This window comes from Anomalospiza imberbis, chromosome 5, assembly GCF_031753505.1.
Source record: "Anomalospiza imberbis isolate Cuckoo-Finch-1a 21T00152 chromosome 5, ASM3175350v1, whole genome shotgun sequence".
NCBI classification, from domain to species: Eukaryota; Metazoa; Chordata; class Aves; order Passeriformes; family Viduidae; genus Anomalospiza; species Anomalospiza imberbis.
Window position 1 is genome coordinate 12,651,030 of NC_089685.1, and position 16,803 is coordinate 12,667,832.

Below are 16,803 nucleotides of genomic sequence, written 5' to 3' on the forward strand. Positions count from 1 at the left end.
AATAAAACATTTCGAGTTTGACACAGGGATAGAAGTTTAAGAATCAATTATTTTTTTAAAACAGAGCTTTGTAAAAATACATTCATAGTCAACATTTATGAATGGTCTGAAAAAGACAATATGGTGACTAATTGAGAGTTTCCTACCATCGTGATCTCCATATAACAGGGTAACAGTCTGCCTGCATACTACTGAAGAGAAAGAAGAATTTGTACCAGCTTGATTTTTAAATATGTTCTTATGTTTATTATACTTTGCTACTCCACTCTCCTAAAATGGTGGCCTCAGGAAAAGCTGCTTTGGCAGGCAATTGCAAAGATTCCTGTGGAGAGGAAGTGAAAAGACTGGGCATACAAACAACGGCTGCTGCCATGTTCAAAGCACTGGGGAGAGTTCATAGAGCAAAATGCAGTCCTAAGTAAATGGGTTTCAGGCAATTTCAGTGTTAAGATAACATCATTAAGACTAGAACAGATTGTGCTCAAACCCTGCTGTTTATAATTAACACATTGCTTCCAAATACTCCAGGGTCCCTGGTAAATAGTCCTCTGCACAGATCCACCCAGACCAATCAGAGTATTTTCATCAGGTTCCATGCTGGGCCAGCACCTGTTTGGACAAATCCAAAAGAGCCAAAATACTCTTCTTTCTGGCCAGCTAAGTAGAGAGATGAACACAGCTTGCCTTAGTCATTGTCACAGTGTCCATATGGCTGTGAAGCTTGTTTTCACAAGAAATCGTACAAGTACTTTATTATGTCGAAGTTCACGGTCCTATAAACAAAAACACAGTATATTAGAGCAATCATCTTAACAGTGCTAAGACTTTAACCTGTTTGGAGACAGCACATGCAGGACATTCTGCACAATCAAAATCAAGCAATCCCCCAAAAGAAATGCCAGCAAGGATTAATGAATTTTTGATTTCTCTCGTTATTTACAATACCCCTCTTCTGATTATTTCAACTTTGTAAAATTCTAGAAAAGAAGTACAGCAACTTCCTAGTAAAGAAAGGAAGACTCTTATTTAAATAATGAAAAAAATAACAATATCAATAAGATTATATTTTCCTATGGCAAATTTGATGTTCTAGTTGGTGATGCAAAGCAACAACCTTTTATGCTACCGAATGTTTTGTTCATCTCCCAAACCACCTGTTTTAGCATGTACTCCTTCATCTGTACTCATTTGGAGCCTGTGTTCTTTCAGTCTTGACAGTAGTTGACCTATGTTCATAGCTAAATTTGAAAAATCCAAGAATGCCAATCAACGGGATAGAAGATTTTAATGTACACTTTTGTAGTTTAATGGCAGGCAAAATGAAACAGCAGTAGAATAAAGCATATAATTATTTTTTTTGTCTCTAAACTCATTCTTCTATACAATCTAACACTCAGACTTTAGGGTTTACTGTTTGAATAAATAATGCAAATTACTGCATATAATGACAAGTATAAAATTAAAAGAGTTTTTTAAAAAAAAGTATTCAATGATGCAAAAATAACTGCTAACAATACTGAGATTAGCTAGCTGAATTCTTATTTGTTGGACTACAATCATTTAATATTCTCTGTTCATGCATCAGCCTGTAACCCACTTTTCAAAAAGTTTTTATAAAACATCATTTTTGACAGAGAAAAAGTTTAGAAATCTCCAAGACACATAACAGGGAATACTCTGCTGGAGTCTATTTATTAATCCAGTGACAAATTTAAAGACATTAACTGCCACTGTTAGACTTACACAACACTCAAAAATGTGCTTTAATTACAAGTCTTTCCACAGAAACAAAATCATACACACTAACAAATGCTGACCTTATCAACCAAATGAAACAGAATTGTCCTGTCATAACAACTGGGTTTATTACAGACTCTCTGAAAAGATCCATTCTATTCAATAAACACTAAGAAAGCCCTACATCAGCTAGAGAAAATTTATGAACTTAGGTTCAAAATTCTTAAAACAGAAATTATTTCTAACAAAGAAACATCTAACTTTACCTTCAGCCACATGTTTAACAACTATGTGGTAAAACACAGATGTTTCCACAAAGACTGAGTCTATGCCACAGAATAGAGCCTGATGTGAGGTCCTGTGGTAAAAAAGAGACCGTGCACTTCAGCAGTTACCACGTTAAAAGCCACCAGGAAGAGACACAAGTTTTTTACTCTTTTCCAAAAACAGGTGGCTTTTTTTTTTTGTTTTTAGTGCAAACTTCACTTTTGCTTAAAAAACACAGAAAATGAAATGACAATCTGAACAGCTTGAATGGGGGTGGGGAGGGAGCATCCTTTTCTGTCCCATTCTTTGCACTCCTCAGCCTTCAATTAGGAAATAGGCTGAGATGGTAACCAGGCAGGCTGAGGTATCTGAAGATTTTAGTGACTAACAAACTTATTTTAGTACTATTGCAGTAACAGAGAAAGAACGATCAGAAGATGGGCAGCTTACTTGGTATGTATTTTGGCTGAAACTTCAAAGTAGTTCCTTCTCTGTGACAAATACAACCAAAACTATTGCACAGATGGGAAATTAAATTTCTTAAAGCACCAGAAGATCAGGCCTTCATCCTACAGCTAGTAGCCCCACCCAGAGAAGACAGAAGCTCATTTCTAATGAGTTCATGAAACCTTGTCTTTTTACAGGTCATCCTCTTTAAGATTTAATAAATACTGTGGTCTGAAAAGTGTATTTTAATAAAGATTTTATCAAAGGAAAAAAGCAAGATTTTAAAAAAGGGAGAAACAGGAGAAAAGCAGAACAGGCCAACTTGAAAACCAATCTATCTATCTATCTATCTATCTAATTTAAATAGCCCTATCTAGGCAGCAAATAAAGACCTGCAAACTACTTTTGGAGAAAAAAAGAACTGCTTTCTTCCTCATAACATGTAGGAAAAGTCAGTTTATATACATACATATATATACACATACACACACATCAGACCTAAAGGAAAGCAAGCTAAAATACTACCATGCACTGAGGTTTGAATTGACAGTGTCTCTGATACTACAAATACTTTCTCCAGTAAGCATGTGTTGCATTGCACTAGTTTTGGTCCTGTTTTCTGGCTGTCTCTACCTTCCAGCAACTTTAATGCAGTCATTGAAACTTCTAAGGATGTCAAAGTTGCAAGGAAAGGGCTGTCAAATAACCCAGTTCAAGGATATATCCCAATGTATAACACAGTGATCCATGTTGCTGAGCAGATGGTCTGCTGTGCTTGGTTCCAGGGGGAGCTTTTTCAGGGCATCACTCACAAAGTGACTTTACTGCCATGAATAGCACACTGACATAGCAAAGCTGTGGAGGTCCTGGCAGTGTGGTCCAGCCAGACCTAAGCCAGACAAAGTTTCATTCTACAGCCTGTCCAACTGAAAATTGAAATAAGTGTATCTGTTGCATTTACTGACAAGGCTACTGGACATTTAATAGCTCATGTGCACTGAAGTTATGGAATACAGCCTACACCTCAGGCTCCTCCTTAGTCCCACATTACAGAGAAGAGCTGGCTGTGAGAACATTTCTCCCTTTTGACACATGTCATTTCTGGGCTCTGTTCTGGTTATAGACTGTTTATCCAAGACTTGCTAATAAGGTGGCAGCAACAGATAAAATAGGAGACATAGGCCTGATTGTTGCCCTTGTATTGCATGTATTTCTGCCTGGAAATTATTGCCATCTCTCCTGATGGGTCGCAAACTGTTCTCAGACTTCACGACTGAAGGCTCTGGATAAACAAAGATGCTGATGTACTTACATCCACTTATTAAATTAGCTTGTATTAATAACAGATCACACAAGACAGTCTATGTGCAAGAATTCCTATAACCTATATAGTTTTTATATCATATGCACAACACTGTTAAGAACCAAATGTAATTTCAGATTCAAATACCATAATGTGCTTTTTGGTAATGAAATGGACTGACATTTTAGAGCAGTATTTTCACATGAAGTCCCTGACCTTTACTAAGCACAGACAGTATGTTACTGTAACACATACTGCCACTGTAACATAAATCATTTTCAAAACAGGAATGGACTATACTTACCTTGGGTACAACATTTCTCATAAATAACAAGACTTATTCAGTCATTCTTAGAAAACATCCACAGGTTTTCTATTCTGGTCTGCAAAGAGCTATAGACTGAGCAAGTACTTGGTTTGAGGTCTCTTTCAAGTCAGCACATGCAACAATAAATGAACTCTTAACAGGCTCACCGGGCAATAGCTCTGATGAAGTCCAGAGATACAGTACATTTGTATCGTGGTCCATCAAGCTGGTCATTCTGGCCAACCATGGACAACAGCTGCAGTGTCACAAGAGAGGTGATCTACGGACAAGAGACACTAGTAATGTTAGTAATTTTTGGCAACATGAATAGCAGTGGTCAATTTATTGTTTTGTTTGTTTTTTTATTTTTTTCCATTTGGCATAATTCCCATTTTTCTCTGGAAAGTCACTCCCACTTGCTCATTGTTCACTTCCACATAGCTCTGCAGCTAGAAAACCCAGGAATGCACACACATCTTGCCATTACATTTTCAGCACCAACAGTGAGAGACAAAGGCTTAAACCCTTCATCCTTCATATCAAAAGTTATCCTGGAGTTCTGAACAGAGGAACAGGAATAATAGGCATGAGCTGAGCATTTTCCAAATCTCTGCCTGACAATCAGGAAGGACTAGGATTTTCTTTCCTTTATCCCTGAAGATCGCCTTTTGAACTTTCCCACTCAGTGCTGGATATTCCTGTGCCAGATCATACCACATTTTGAACAGATGGATGTTTCACTCTACTCTAGATAAAAAGGAATTTGAAGAGTGGAAAGAAAAGGCTGGAAGATTGTGTGCTTAAAAAGAGCAGGGCCTGAATTGAGAGAAATTTGCCTACAAACACACATACAGTGTCTTAACAGAGCCATTGATTATTTTACCAAAATAGCAATGTACCAGCATACTTTTTCACTTTGTTCCTCCAGTGATGGCTACGGTACTACTGAAGTGAAGTCATGGGGTGCCACCACTGAAAACAGCCAGCCCATTCTGACTCAGTTAGGAACAGACACTAGTGATTCCATTGTCTCCCTATCTCCTCCCAGATACCAGGGAAAGAAAGAAGTAAAAGCAGAAAAGAATATTCTTCCCTGGCCTTTGCAATAGATACCACAGACAATTCAGGACAATGAGGTTATATTCTGTGACAAAATGGTATCTGGTCACAGGTTTCATTTTCAAAAAAAAAACAGCCAACCATGACCTACTTCTGAGTAATTATAATAGGATAGTAAGGAATTTCTCAAGAATAATGCATTTCAGGAAAGAAAGTGTCAGTTCAAATGTTCAAGGAAGCACATTGCTACAAAAAGCATCAGCAAGTTGTTACCAGTATCAATAAAACAATAATCCTCACTCAGTAATAACCCTGCTCTTTTGCTGGAAGTACACTTGGTTTTTAAATTTGTGACAGTGTTTGTAGGAAGCAGGAATAATATAATAGAAAAAAAATGACACCTACCTATGGAGAATAGGAAAAAATATGGTACCCAGAAATGAAGTAATTTTTTAACAGCCTGCACTTAACTTTCTTTCATATGGCATGAAACAACAATAGTTTGGATGCCAAAATTCTGAAAAGTCTTTGGAGTTTGTTTAAGGAATGCTGGTCTACACATAGTCACAAAGACAAATTCCATTTACTTAATTCAGGTCTATAAATTACATGTTTTATCAAATTTTAGCATTGACAAAATTAAAGAAAATTGAATTTGGTATATGGCAAATGGCTCAGATTCTAGTTCATTAATTACTTTGCATGTATCACTGGACTGGGATAAACCTCAAACTTGTTAGGTTTTATATTCTTAAAATACTCATGAGAGTACATTTTTCTCCATTCTTCATTCAAAAAAATCCATTTTCATTATGGAAAAATCTGCTGTAATAATTGCACCCAGGTGCATCAATACTGGAAAATCACTTCTGCACTGCACACTTGCAGCTTGTCTCACATTCAGAAATCTCCAGTGAAGGAATAGCAGGAGGGTTCTTGAAGTTTCTTATGACCTCAGAAAAAGTCTGCACAGTTTGGAGATCCAGGTCAGTTTTATGTGGGATGTAAAAGTGACCTTGCTGTCACAAATGCTCCAGCAATACTTCAACAAATTCTACATTTTCTTTTCTAACTAGCACCAAATGCTCTGCACGTAACATGAGGTCAGCACTGTAAACTCCTTACTGAAGGCTAACTCAAGAAATCTGAACTAACATCAGACTGGACCCTAAGTTTCACTAATGTTCTTGACTTAAGAAATTAACTCAAAGACTCAATATACAATATTACGAGATAAATAATGTTAATATACAATATTACAAGATAAATAAAGAGTAGCTTTACTCTTTATGATCAGAGTAATGAACTTATTTAGGAAACTGCAACATTTTACTTATTTCTTTCACAACACTTAATAAATGTCAACACAAGGAAGCAAGTGCAGAAACAGCAAGTTCTGACCCTGAGACCCCTTAAAAAGACAGAACTGCCATTTTCAATTCATGCAGGCAAGAAACAGTTTTATCTCCAAAGAGGCTCAGCAGAGACAAAGGCAAAGAACATATACTTAAGAGGACTAAGTAGGAACCAGCTTTCCTACAGACAGCCAAATGTTAGAAGCTAAAATACCTAACTTGTTAGTCTTTGGAGTAGAATTCAACATGTAGTAGTTACAGATGCCTGGCCTGTACAAGGAGAAAGGCAGAGATCTCCTAAGGACAAGTCCAAAAGCCTGCCTGCTGAGGGGGCAGCAGCCTGGAGCTTTGTTTGCACAGCTTTTTCAGTGGGTTCAGGGAGAATCAAAACCAGCAACAGAGTTCAAAAAGCAATGACTTCTAATTTTTTCTTGCTTTATATAATATAGCCGGAGAGTTCTGCTGCTGTCAGCCACAGAAATGGACAAGACACTTATTTTGTGCAATAAATTGATAGAAAAGACTGAATTGTGGTAGATGTGGAATTATTAAGTTTCTCTAATATTCTGTGCTGAATCTAGACCCAATAAATAAAAGATGATTGTCCTCACCAAATGGTTCAGAAGTCTTCTGGGACACAGAAGGTCCAAATCCCTTCTGACACAAGAGGCTTGAGCACCTCTGCTGAACGTCTGACAGATAACTGGGGTAGGAGCAAAGGAAGGATGAAGAAAAAGCCATGTACGGTATTAAATCATCACCAGACTTAACTTGCACTCTGCTTCTGAAGCTGAACTATTTTGCATAAAATGGCAATCTCTACGGGCCTACCCAGGGCATACACCTGGGCAAAGCAGGATACAGTGGAATGAACTGAGTTTAAGACAGTATATTTGTAGCATAATTTTAAAATTCACCAATATTCATGTCTTGTTAACACTTCAGTTCCAGGTACCACCTATAACTTAAGCACTGAAAAACAATTACTACTTCCAAAGTTCAGGTATTATAAAACTTTGGAGGCAATATGTTCTTAAATTAAGACACATCAAAAATTTGAAACACAGATGGGAAAAATATGAATGCAATGCCAAACTAATTGCACTTAGCCAAAAATACACCACAGCTTTTGAAATATTTTTTAACTTTTTTTTTTTTTTTTAATATCATGGGTACAGTGGCTCCATTTCATTATCACAAAAGCTTGAGAAGAAACATCTGGCAGGAACAGACTAGAAACAAGCCAGAAAGACTGTGTGGGTGATATAAGAAAGAATATTTATTGAGAATCTTCTGAACAAAAAAATTACAGTTGGAAGAAAAATTCTAGAGTTATTTGTTAAATTACTTAAATTGGTGATGATTTAATACTAGCAAAAATAAACAATTAATGCAGTTTTCTACAGGAATAACAAGAAAATCTGAAAAAGAAAAACCCCTTTCTGATCTGAAAGATGTAGAGAAATGGGTTTTACCAGTATGTTTAAATATAAGTGATGATGGAACTTGCTTTGAAATATATTTGTGTGAGAAACCAGGAGCGGAAATCTTGGATCCAAGGTGAGAATAATCATAAAAGCACAGCAGATAATTGTTCCCAGGAGGAAATGACTGCTCAGATTGCTTCTGGAGATTCACTGGTCAAACACGGACATTGAAACCTCTGGAAAAAACAAGCAACCCACAAGCAATCCTCTAAGGCAGCTTTTTTCCTATCAGCCTGGACTAACAGATGTGCCTTGCATCATTCCCCAGGCAGACACAAAGACTGGCTTTGTGAGCACATGCCTGTGTGGAAGTGAGACGGATTCCAGAAGGAAGGGCTGTCTGTTGAGAAAGGCTGGGCTCTTCCCGAGGACACCACAAGAAGCCAGAAAATATTCACTGAGGTGCAAAACCTGAGCAGAATTAGAACCCATGACACAGGGAAACACACGGTTAGTTTGGGTAAGCAATGACAGACTATCTAGGAAAGTCTGGACAAAATGTGGGACATATCTCACATCTATAGGATAAAACTAAACAGAAAATGGTGCTGACTATTTGGGGAAGCTGCTTCCTCAGAGATGTCACTGAAATCTCACCAAGTGTACATTTTAAACTGGACTAGAAAAATATTAATGAAAGGAGGATCAATTTCAAACTGGAAGAAATATACTAGATGATCTGTGTGGTTTTTTTCATCTCCACAGTTTATTATATTAAATTATCTTGCCCAAGATGTAAAATTAATTCTAACTCTTCAGTCTGGCTTACAGTCACACACAGATTCTGAACGTCAAACGTATCAAGAAACAAAGAACTTTCCATATTCAGCATTGTCAGACAAGGGTACTACCTTCTTCCAGAGTCACATGAATGGTGCTTTACAGCACCATCATCCCACAGCTCTCAAAACCTGTGCACCTGATCAAAACCTACCCCTGCCAGCAGTCACATTCGGGCACATGGAAAAATCTCTGCTACGCAACACAGCACTTGGAACACCCAATGCCATATACAAAACACACTGCAGTCAAAATGACTGTGCAATACTCTCCTGGAGTTAAATTCAATCACCCTAGTACAAATTATGTAAGCATAAAAAACCTGCTCAAAATTATTTTAATGAAAATTATAGCCAGAGTATGCTCATATGTCAGGCTTGTTTGAAAAGCTCGCACAGAAAGATAGCCATAGAACATTAAAAATATATGTATTTGTAACAGCACTTGGTCAAAACTGTTTCTATAAATTTATTAAAAATAAATCAACATTTTTCTGAATGCTTGTACAAAACAATCAGGTTTTGATACTGAATTACGTTTTGTGCAAGGCTTTTAATGCATGAAAAAAATACAACAGGAGGGACACCCCTCCAAATTACTTAGAGCCTTCAACCTTGCAGTTAAACATTCATTATGACATGCTTCAGCTAGGTATTTTACCTTTATCTCAGCTTAAAGCAATCCAACTCTATTTTTAAACTACATTATGAACACAGTCAAAATGTGTTTTCTGACATTAACAGAGGCACCAACAGACCCAGCCACAGCCTCAGTGCTGCTCCACAGTGTCCTGTGCACCTCGGTCTGGTGACACACATAGGTGGCTGTGCAGGATGCGATGGGGCAAACAGTGCGACCCAGCCTGCTTCACAGTTTCTTTTATGAATGTTTGCATTTGATGTCTTTCTTTAACCCAGATTAGTTTGGGGCTTTTATATTTCTGTCACATAAGTATTGTTTCATTATTTTGTGTTGAGTCTCCAGGACCTTGATTTCATTTCACTTCACTCTATGTGATTTACAGATTGAAACAAGTGACTCCATTTGCTTTTTCAAAGCTTCATTGTAATCAGCAATTCAGTCATTTATGAAGACAGCCAAAACTTCCTTTAAACAATCCAGAAGAAATGTTTATTTACCCTCAAGTACATGACCTTGAATTTCTTGCTATTAAACCCATTCAGTTTGTATCATACTCACCACCTTAAAGATTTTTCTTGTGTCTCTTCAGAACAGAAAAGTCCAAGGCACATAACATTGAATTTTACTAGAAAATTCTTCTGGTTTTCATTCCACAGATCATTAGAACCACTCACATGATATTTTCTCCATTGCATAATCCCTGTTCACCACCTCTGCCTTATTCTACTTGGTCTTACCTTCTGTGTCCCATTTACACAAAATGATGCTTAACAAGAAACAGTGCCAATTTCATACATTTAATCAAAGGTAAATGCATATTTTGCCTTTTTCCTTTCCCCCTCTTCTTTCTGTACTACTCCACCCTCTTCTGTCTTTCAGACCTCAGAAAACCTTTCTGCATACTAGAAGTTGCCATTCTCCTGCAACTGGCCTCCCTTGTGGCTTTTCTCTTCAATCTCAAGAGAAGCAAATGTATTTTTCTGTTTTGAGAAGACACTTCCTACACTTGCTCTATTCATATTTTAGAATACTTTCTCTTCAATTAGCAGTTGGTCTTCTAGGGTTTGTTTAGTTACTCTGACTAGCTGCAAATCTTGACTCATCAGTACAGCTTCCTTTCAACTCTTCTCTATACTTTCCCATTATCTCTATTCCTCACATATTCTCTTCCCAAAATTGCTATTAAAAAAAAAACAGAAACAAAACATACCATATTTTTTCTAAAAATGCCATCTATTGTCTAAAATGGAGACACTGAATCAAGATCCAGGAATCATCCCAGGAAACCAAAAAGGCAATTTTAAAAAGTAAACAAGAAATCCAGAAGGAAGTATTCTTCATCCAAGAATAGTTAAGCTGTAGTTAAGCTGTAACACACTTTGCCTCTACAAAGTCAGTGGTAGAGAGTTTTGAGTTTAGAAAGCCACTGGGCACATTCAGGGAAGCAAATAAAACCATGGGCTGCTGAATGCAAAGAATATCACCTCTATGGCAGGCATTTAAGCCATAGGTAATAAGAAGTTGTAACATACACAGACTATGCTCATCCTCTGCTTTCTGGTCTTAAATTTTTCCTGCTCATTTGATATTACTTAGAAGTAGTCAGACAGCTTTACTGTCTAAGAAGTAAAACAGTGGGTAAGCCATTTTCAGTCTGACTTAATGTGCCTGCTGTGATGCATTCATCAAAGATAAAGTATATCATCTGCATCCTCTACATCCTACGACTCTTTCCCCTTTTAACCTTCTCTTGGGCCTCTATAAGGGCTCTCTCACTATTAGTTACTGTATTCTCTCCATACTTCGTAGTCTTTGTAAAAATAAAACACCCCACTTGATGAAAATCCAGCTTCCCCCGCCATCTCCTGAAAACCTTCCTAATGTCTCAAAAGCATTTGCACAGATTAGCCTTGCCCACTCATTGTTACAGTAACATCACTTTTTAAAAGCAGTTCAATAATTTATTCATTTGGGACCTAATATTAAAGGAATCTTTCAAAGTATTAATGAATTTGCTTTCTCTTCATTATTTTTATTCAATACAGAAATTAAGAAAAAGTTCCTTTTTTCTCTCAGCACATTTACTTTAGCATTAATCTATTTGCCTAATAAGAAGGAAAATAAAAGGCAGTTCACAACACTCTCTTCCTCGCTCTGCTCATCAACTTTAAAAAGAAATATAAAAACTCTAGAGAGTGATGCATGGATAAATCAGTATTTCTGAGTCAGTTCCCTCACTTTGAGGATCAATTAAAGTACTTCACAAAGGCATGAAAGGCATGCTAGAAATTTGCTTAATGTGGTATTTTCTGCAAGGACCAAATTATTTTCTGTACCTGAGGATTATTTGGAAATATTTTCAGAATTTTATTAAGATCCTTGGAAGTGATGACAGCAGTTAATTTTGATCTTCAAACCCAAGATCTGAATGCATCTGCAATCTGTTGAAGATGTGCACATCTAATTTACTCCATAACAACCAGGAAACACATAACTCCTAAGTAGAAGGACTACAGATACAACTTACTAACAGCTAATTCAAAAGTACTCCCCCTTCTAGTTCATACTTCCAAAATCTCAGAAACCAAAGATGGTAACAGATGGTCAAAGGAACACTTGGGGAATGATGTTTACAGTTAATTTGATTACTTAAGCCAGGTAGCTTCACAAAGTGGACACCAGACAAAGGCTGGCTATTTTTCAAGGCACAGGCAATAGCCAACAGAAGTATCCTTCTGTCATACCTTCATTCTTTTTTGCATCAGAGGTCTCAGGTTCCAGGCAGGCTTTTTTACAAGATAAAGAAAGCAACACAAAGACTGCTTCCCAGAAGCAAATCTTTGTGTAACTGACCAAGGATATAATTTTAATTCCCCAAATCTAGAAAATTTTGCCTCCCCCCACCCTTCATTTATAACATCTGTCCCACAGTGGCAACATTTCTAGATATTGCAAGTCAAGTTCTATTAAGAACAGGAAAACAGTAATGTTAGAAATACTACCCAGTACCTCTGATACTGATAGGACTTGATATATTTACAGAAGGCCCCTAAATTTTTAATGCTATTTCAGTAAATTATAGAACTGTGTACAGTTTTACTGCTATGTGAAGAAGTTGTGTTTGTAAATATAGTTTTGCATTAAAAAATAATTCAAGTAATTAGGATTTCAAACCAGTCCTGAGGATAAAAATCAGTATTTTGCACTTGGCAAGAGCAGAAATAATGAAATTAAAAGAGATTGCTCAGAATCAGATGTTTGGGACTATCTCTTAAGTCTAAACTACCTTGCTTTCTCCAAGAAAAAAAAAAGATACTCAAAGTAGACACAGTATATTTTTTTATGATTATGATAATTAAGTGTGTAAAGAGTACTGATCCAAATATTAACAAGAAACAAGATATTAAGAATTCTTTAATTAAAATAACTATTCCAGAAATATTTGACCCAAGTACTTCTGAAATACAGATCTCAGGCATTTCAACCACAAGAATAGAGAAATGGTAAAATACACTGTAGTCCCAAATGGGAGTCTGCTCTGAAAAATAACAATTTAAAAATGCATTGATTTTAAATCTTCAGATTGTTAATACAGATCTTTAGAGACGCTCCACAGTAGCATGCTGCTTCTCAGCTACTCACAAGATGCATTGCAAAAGACTGCAATCAACTCCACATTCACTGTGACTAGATAAACTGCAAATTTTAGTGGTTCTGTAACAGGAAAAAATAGTAAGAAAAACAAAAAAAATAGAAACAACTTGTATCAATTGCTTAAGAGTGTAAGTATAACATATTGGTACAAAACAAAGATCCTCCCTGGCCCAATTGCTGCCTCTTGAAAGTACCAGCAAAGGATGCTTAGGGAAGTGTGTAATAAAATTGTAAGGAAGAAAAATTCCTGACATACTGGGTCCTAGTGTTCTTAACTTCAGAGACTTCAGTAATTAGGTATAAAATTGTTCACACATAGGGATCTGACCTGTTCAAACATGACATTTCATGCTCCTCTTATATTGTCAAACTGGACCTAAAAAGATTGCTGATTTGTGACCTTAATGCACTCATCAACACATTGGAGGAGAAATTTATTATAAGGCTGCACATCAAGAGATTAGAAATAACAAAACTGCCTAGCTCTCAGCAATATATGGCAGTGAGTCATACTAGGTTTTATGCCATCCAATAGAGGAAAAGAAAAAACTCCAAGCACCTGATTTACTTTCATATAAGACACTAATTAGAATTTTATTTGACAAGAGAATGTTGGAGCCAAGATAAACCAAGAGTTACAAAGTTCTTGTACAACAGCAACTGAGAGGAACGGTTACACTTCTGTTTGGAACACTTCCCTAACAAAACCAGGACATTTAAGTTTAACATATTCCTGCACCTTTGTTTACAGGTACCCTTAAGGAGAACAGACTAAGCACCAAGGATGAATGTAAGTTTCAGTTCCAGTTGGCCAACTGTCACCACGCAGCACAAGGAAAGAGAGGATTTCTGAAAGTCACTCTGTGCTGGTAGGAAATGGATACATCTAGAATCTTCCCTCTCTGAGCTTGCCAGAAAACCAAATAGCCTCATGGAGAATATTCTACTCTTAATCAGTAAATCTACAGCATTTAGTTCCCACCAAAAGGAAGGGAAAGGCTAAGATGAGGAATGTTACTCAAGAAGCCCTCTACATGCTTGAAAACAAATAAAACAAGCCCTATTGTAATAGCATACAGTGATGGTTGTAATCTATAGTGAGAAGTGTTGTTTTCATTAAACAAATGTATAAGTTTAGATATGCTACAATAGAGGCTATAAATTCCTAACATCCATTTCTAGCAAAAGCAAAGCTTTCAGTCAACCATGAATTGAAAAGTCATAAAATATTAAAAATCTAGGTCCAATGACCCATTAAATACGTTAGATGCAACTTCAAAAGATATCTATAAATATCCTTATATCCCTTGCATAGGTAACATACAAAGCGGTCAAAACTACCCGTTTTTCATCTCTTATTCAGTTATACTTGGTTTTATCAGATAAAGAGCATGAAATATCATCTGTCAGCATGAAACATCATCTGTCAGCAATTAACTGTAAATCAAAAATCTGTGTTCTTCTAACACAACACTAGTTTTTTATGCAGTTTCTGTCACCCTTTAATGCAACTGTGAAATTCTGCTAGTTATGCCATGTAGCACTTAGCTTTTCTAACCTGGAAGTAAACAGTTTCTGACACTCCTGTCTGGCAAGCACATGTGTTGGGTAAAAAGCCAACCAATGAACTAGTGAACCAGTGTGCTGCCACACCCATCAACAAGGCTGGTCAATGGATTAGACAAAGGATATGTAGGAAGGGAATAACTGCTAAAGGGGAACATTTCTTTGTAACAGTATGTAGTCAGTTAATATTTCTCCACCTTTACAGCATTCAAGGCTAATTCTGTCTATTTTGCTAGACAGAAACATTCAGAGACAACCACTCCTTAGAGTCCTAAAAACATCTTGCTATATACACAATGTGTTAAAATTTGTGTAGTTAGCAAACATTGACTATACTGCTTCTACATAATTGCAAATCATTTATGGGGTAGAGTGTAAAATAGTCACATGCTGCAAAAGGTAATTTCCATGTCATTCAGGAGTGGAGTGGGGAAGGCATGTGGCGACAGCACCTACACGGCTGGTGACTACAGTAACTTCTGGGGCAAAAAAACACAAGGAGTTTGGCAGGGACTTCCCAGAGTGAGTGAAACACAAGAGAGCACAGAGATTCAGGAGGACCTGGCAGTTCTTGTGAGGGAGGCTGACATGGGGAGGGTGATGCCAGAGCACCTGAGGGAGATTTGAAGAGCTCTAGGGAGCACATGTGACCAGAAGCACAGTAAAATGGGTGGGCAAACAGGACAGACTGGATGTGTCAGGGCAGTTTGTACAGCGTTTTCTGTAGGCAGATGTGTAGGAGAGTGCAGCCACCTTCCTGGCTGCTGAGTATCAGTGCGGACCTTTTCACTCCTTACAACTGCCAGAAAGGAATCTGAAGCCATGTGGGGATTGACTTCTTCTCCCAGGCAACCAGGGAGAGAGGACAAGAGGAAATGGCCTCACGTTGCACCAGGGGGGAGGTTCAGGTTTGAAATCAAGAAGAATTTCTTCACTGAAAAGGCGGTCAGCCATTGGCACAGGCTGGCCAGAGAGGTGTTTGAGTCACCAGCCATGGAAGTGTTCAAGAAATGACTGGACATAGTACTTAGTGCTACGGTTTAATTGTCATGGTTGTGTTCAGTCAAAGCTTGGACTTGATGAGCTTGGAGGTCTTTTCCAAGTTTAATGAATCTATGATTTGAAAAGCATAAAAGAACCTCCACAGGGTATCCTATGTTAGTTTCAGTGGAATACAGTGTAGTCAAGGAACGATTTTTCATATTCTCATATTCCCGTGACTAATGAACTTATTTCTTTTTGGAGTTGATAGCTGTGATAGCCACTCTATTTTGTGAATAATCATTGTGTGAAGACTTTTCAACAATATTCAGTAATTATAAATCTGGATGTTTTGAATATTAAAATTAAATCACTTTAAAATGGCTTAACCCCTCAAAAATACTATCCTGATCACCAAACTGAAAAATTCATACAAGAGATCAACAGAAAGGTGTGAAAAAGCAGGGCAGAATCAAGCAAGCAATGAAGTCTTTTATCTCAACAGATTAAAAAGTCACCTCATACTGAAATGCCTACTGTAGTGAGAAAATACAGGAGAAAAACAGAACTGAACAAAGAGAAGCAGTTATGATTGGCAAAGACACTATTAGGGTCTGATGAAAAGCTACCTGTCATTCCAATCAACCGTTATATCCGAACATTTTCGCACCTCTTGGAAGCCTTGCACATAAGCTTTACATAATGGGCAAGTAGCTCCCATAGTTATCTTCTGGAATCTCTTCAGAAAGCAGAAACAGAAGTATTGCTCGAGGGTATTTTAAAATGTCCACTGCAGAATCTGCCCTGCAGCCAGTAAACATTAAAAAAACACCCTATCAAAGAACCAGCGTGTCAGGAAGTGGTGCTATCAGTCTACTATTCCTCAGTAAGAGAAGCACAAGCAGCAGAGACCAAAATATTGTGTAGGGTATGCTCGGGTTCTAAACACTCACCCTGGGCACCTGCTCCTCTGCCACTGAAGACTCAGACCTGCTTTTTACGAAGTTCTCAACACATCTTGTCCAATGTGACACAGTAACACAGGCAAGGTGTCACTGCCAGGAGCTGGTTATTGGATCAGGACATACAGACCATTCCTCTGAGCTGCCAGGCAGTCTGAATCTGCCGGATGGCTGAGTTCAATTTTACACCCAGATCTTGCACATCTTGTTCTGCAGAACCACTACATACCGTTAAAAACTGACCAATTTTTTCTGG

The 16,803-nt window shown here is 37.4% G+C and overlaps 1 protein-coding gene across 2 annotated transcripts in view; it reads right to left on the bottom strand.

Moving 5' to 3' along the window:
- Positions 1-219: 219 nt before the first annotated feature.
- Positions 220-16,803, bottom strand: part of ORC5 (origin recognition complex subunit 5) — a 59,557-nt gene continuing 42,973 nt past the window's right edge. For both annotated transcript variants that reach the window (XM_068189638.1, XM_068189637.1), the window contains 2 exons: positions 4,229-4,341; positions 220-773 (listed from right to left, as the gene is read on the bottom strand). In XM_068189638.1, coding sequence (XP_068045739.1) covers positions 728-773; positions 4,229-4,341 — 159 coding nt within the window. In that variant the 3' untranslated portion in view covers positions 220-727. The remainder of the gene's footprint in view (positions 774-4,228; positions 4,342-16,803) is intronic.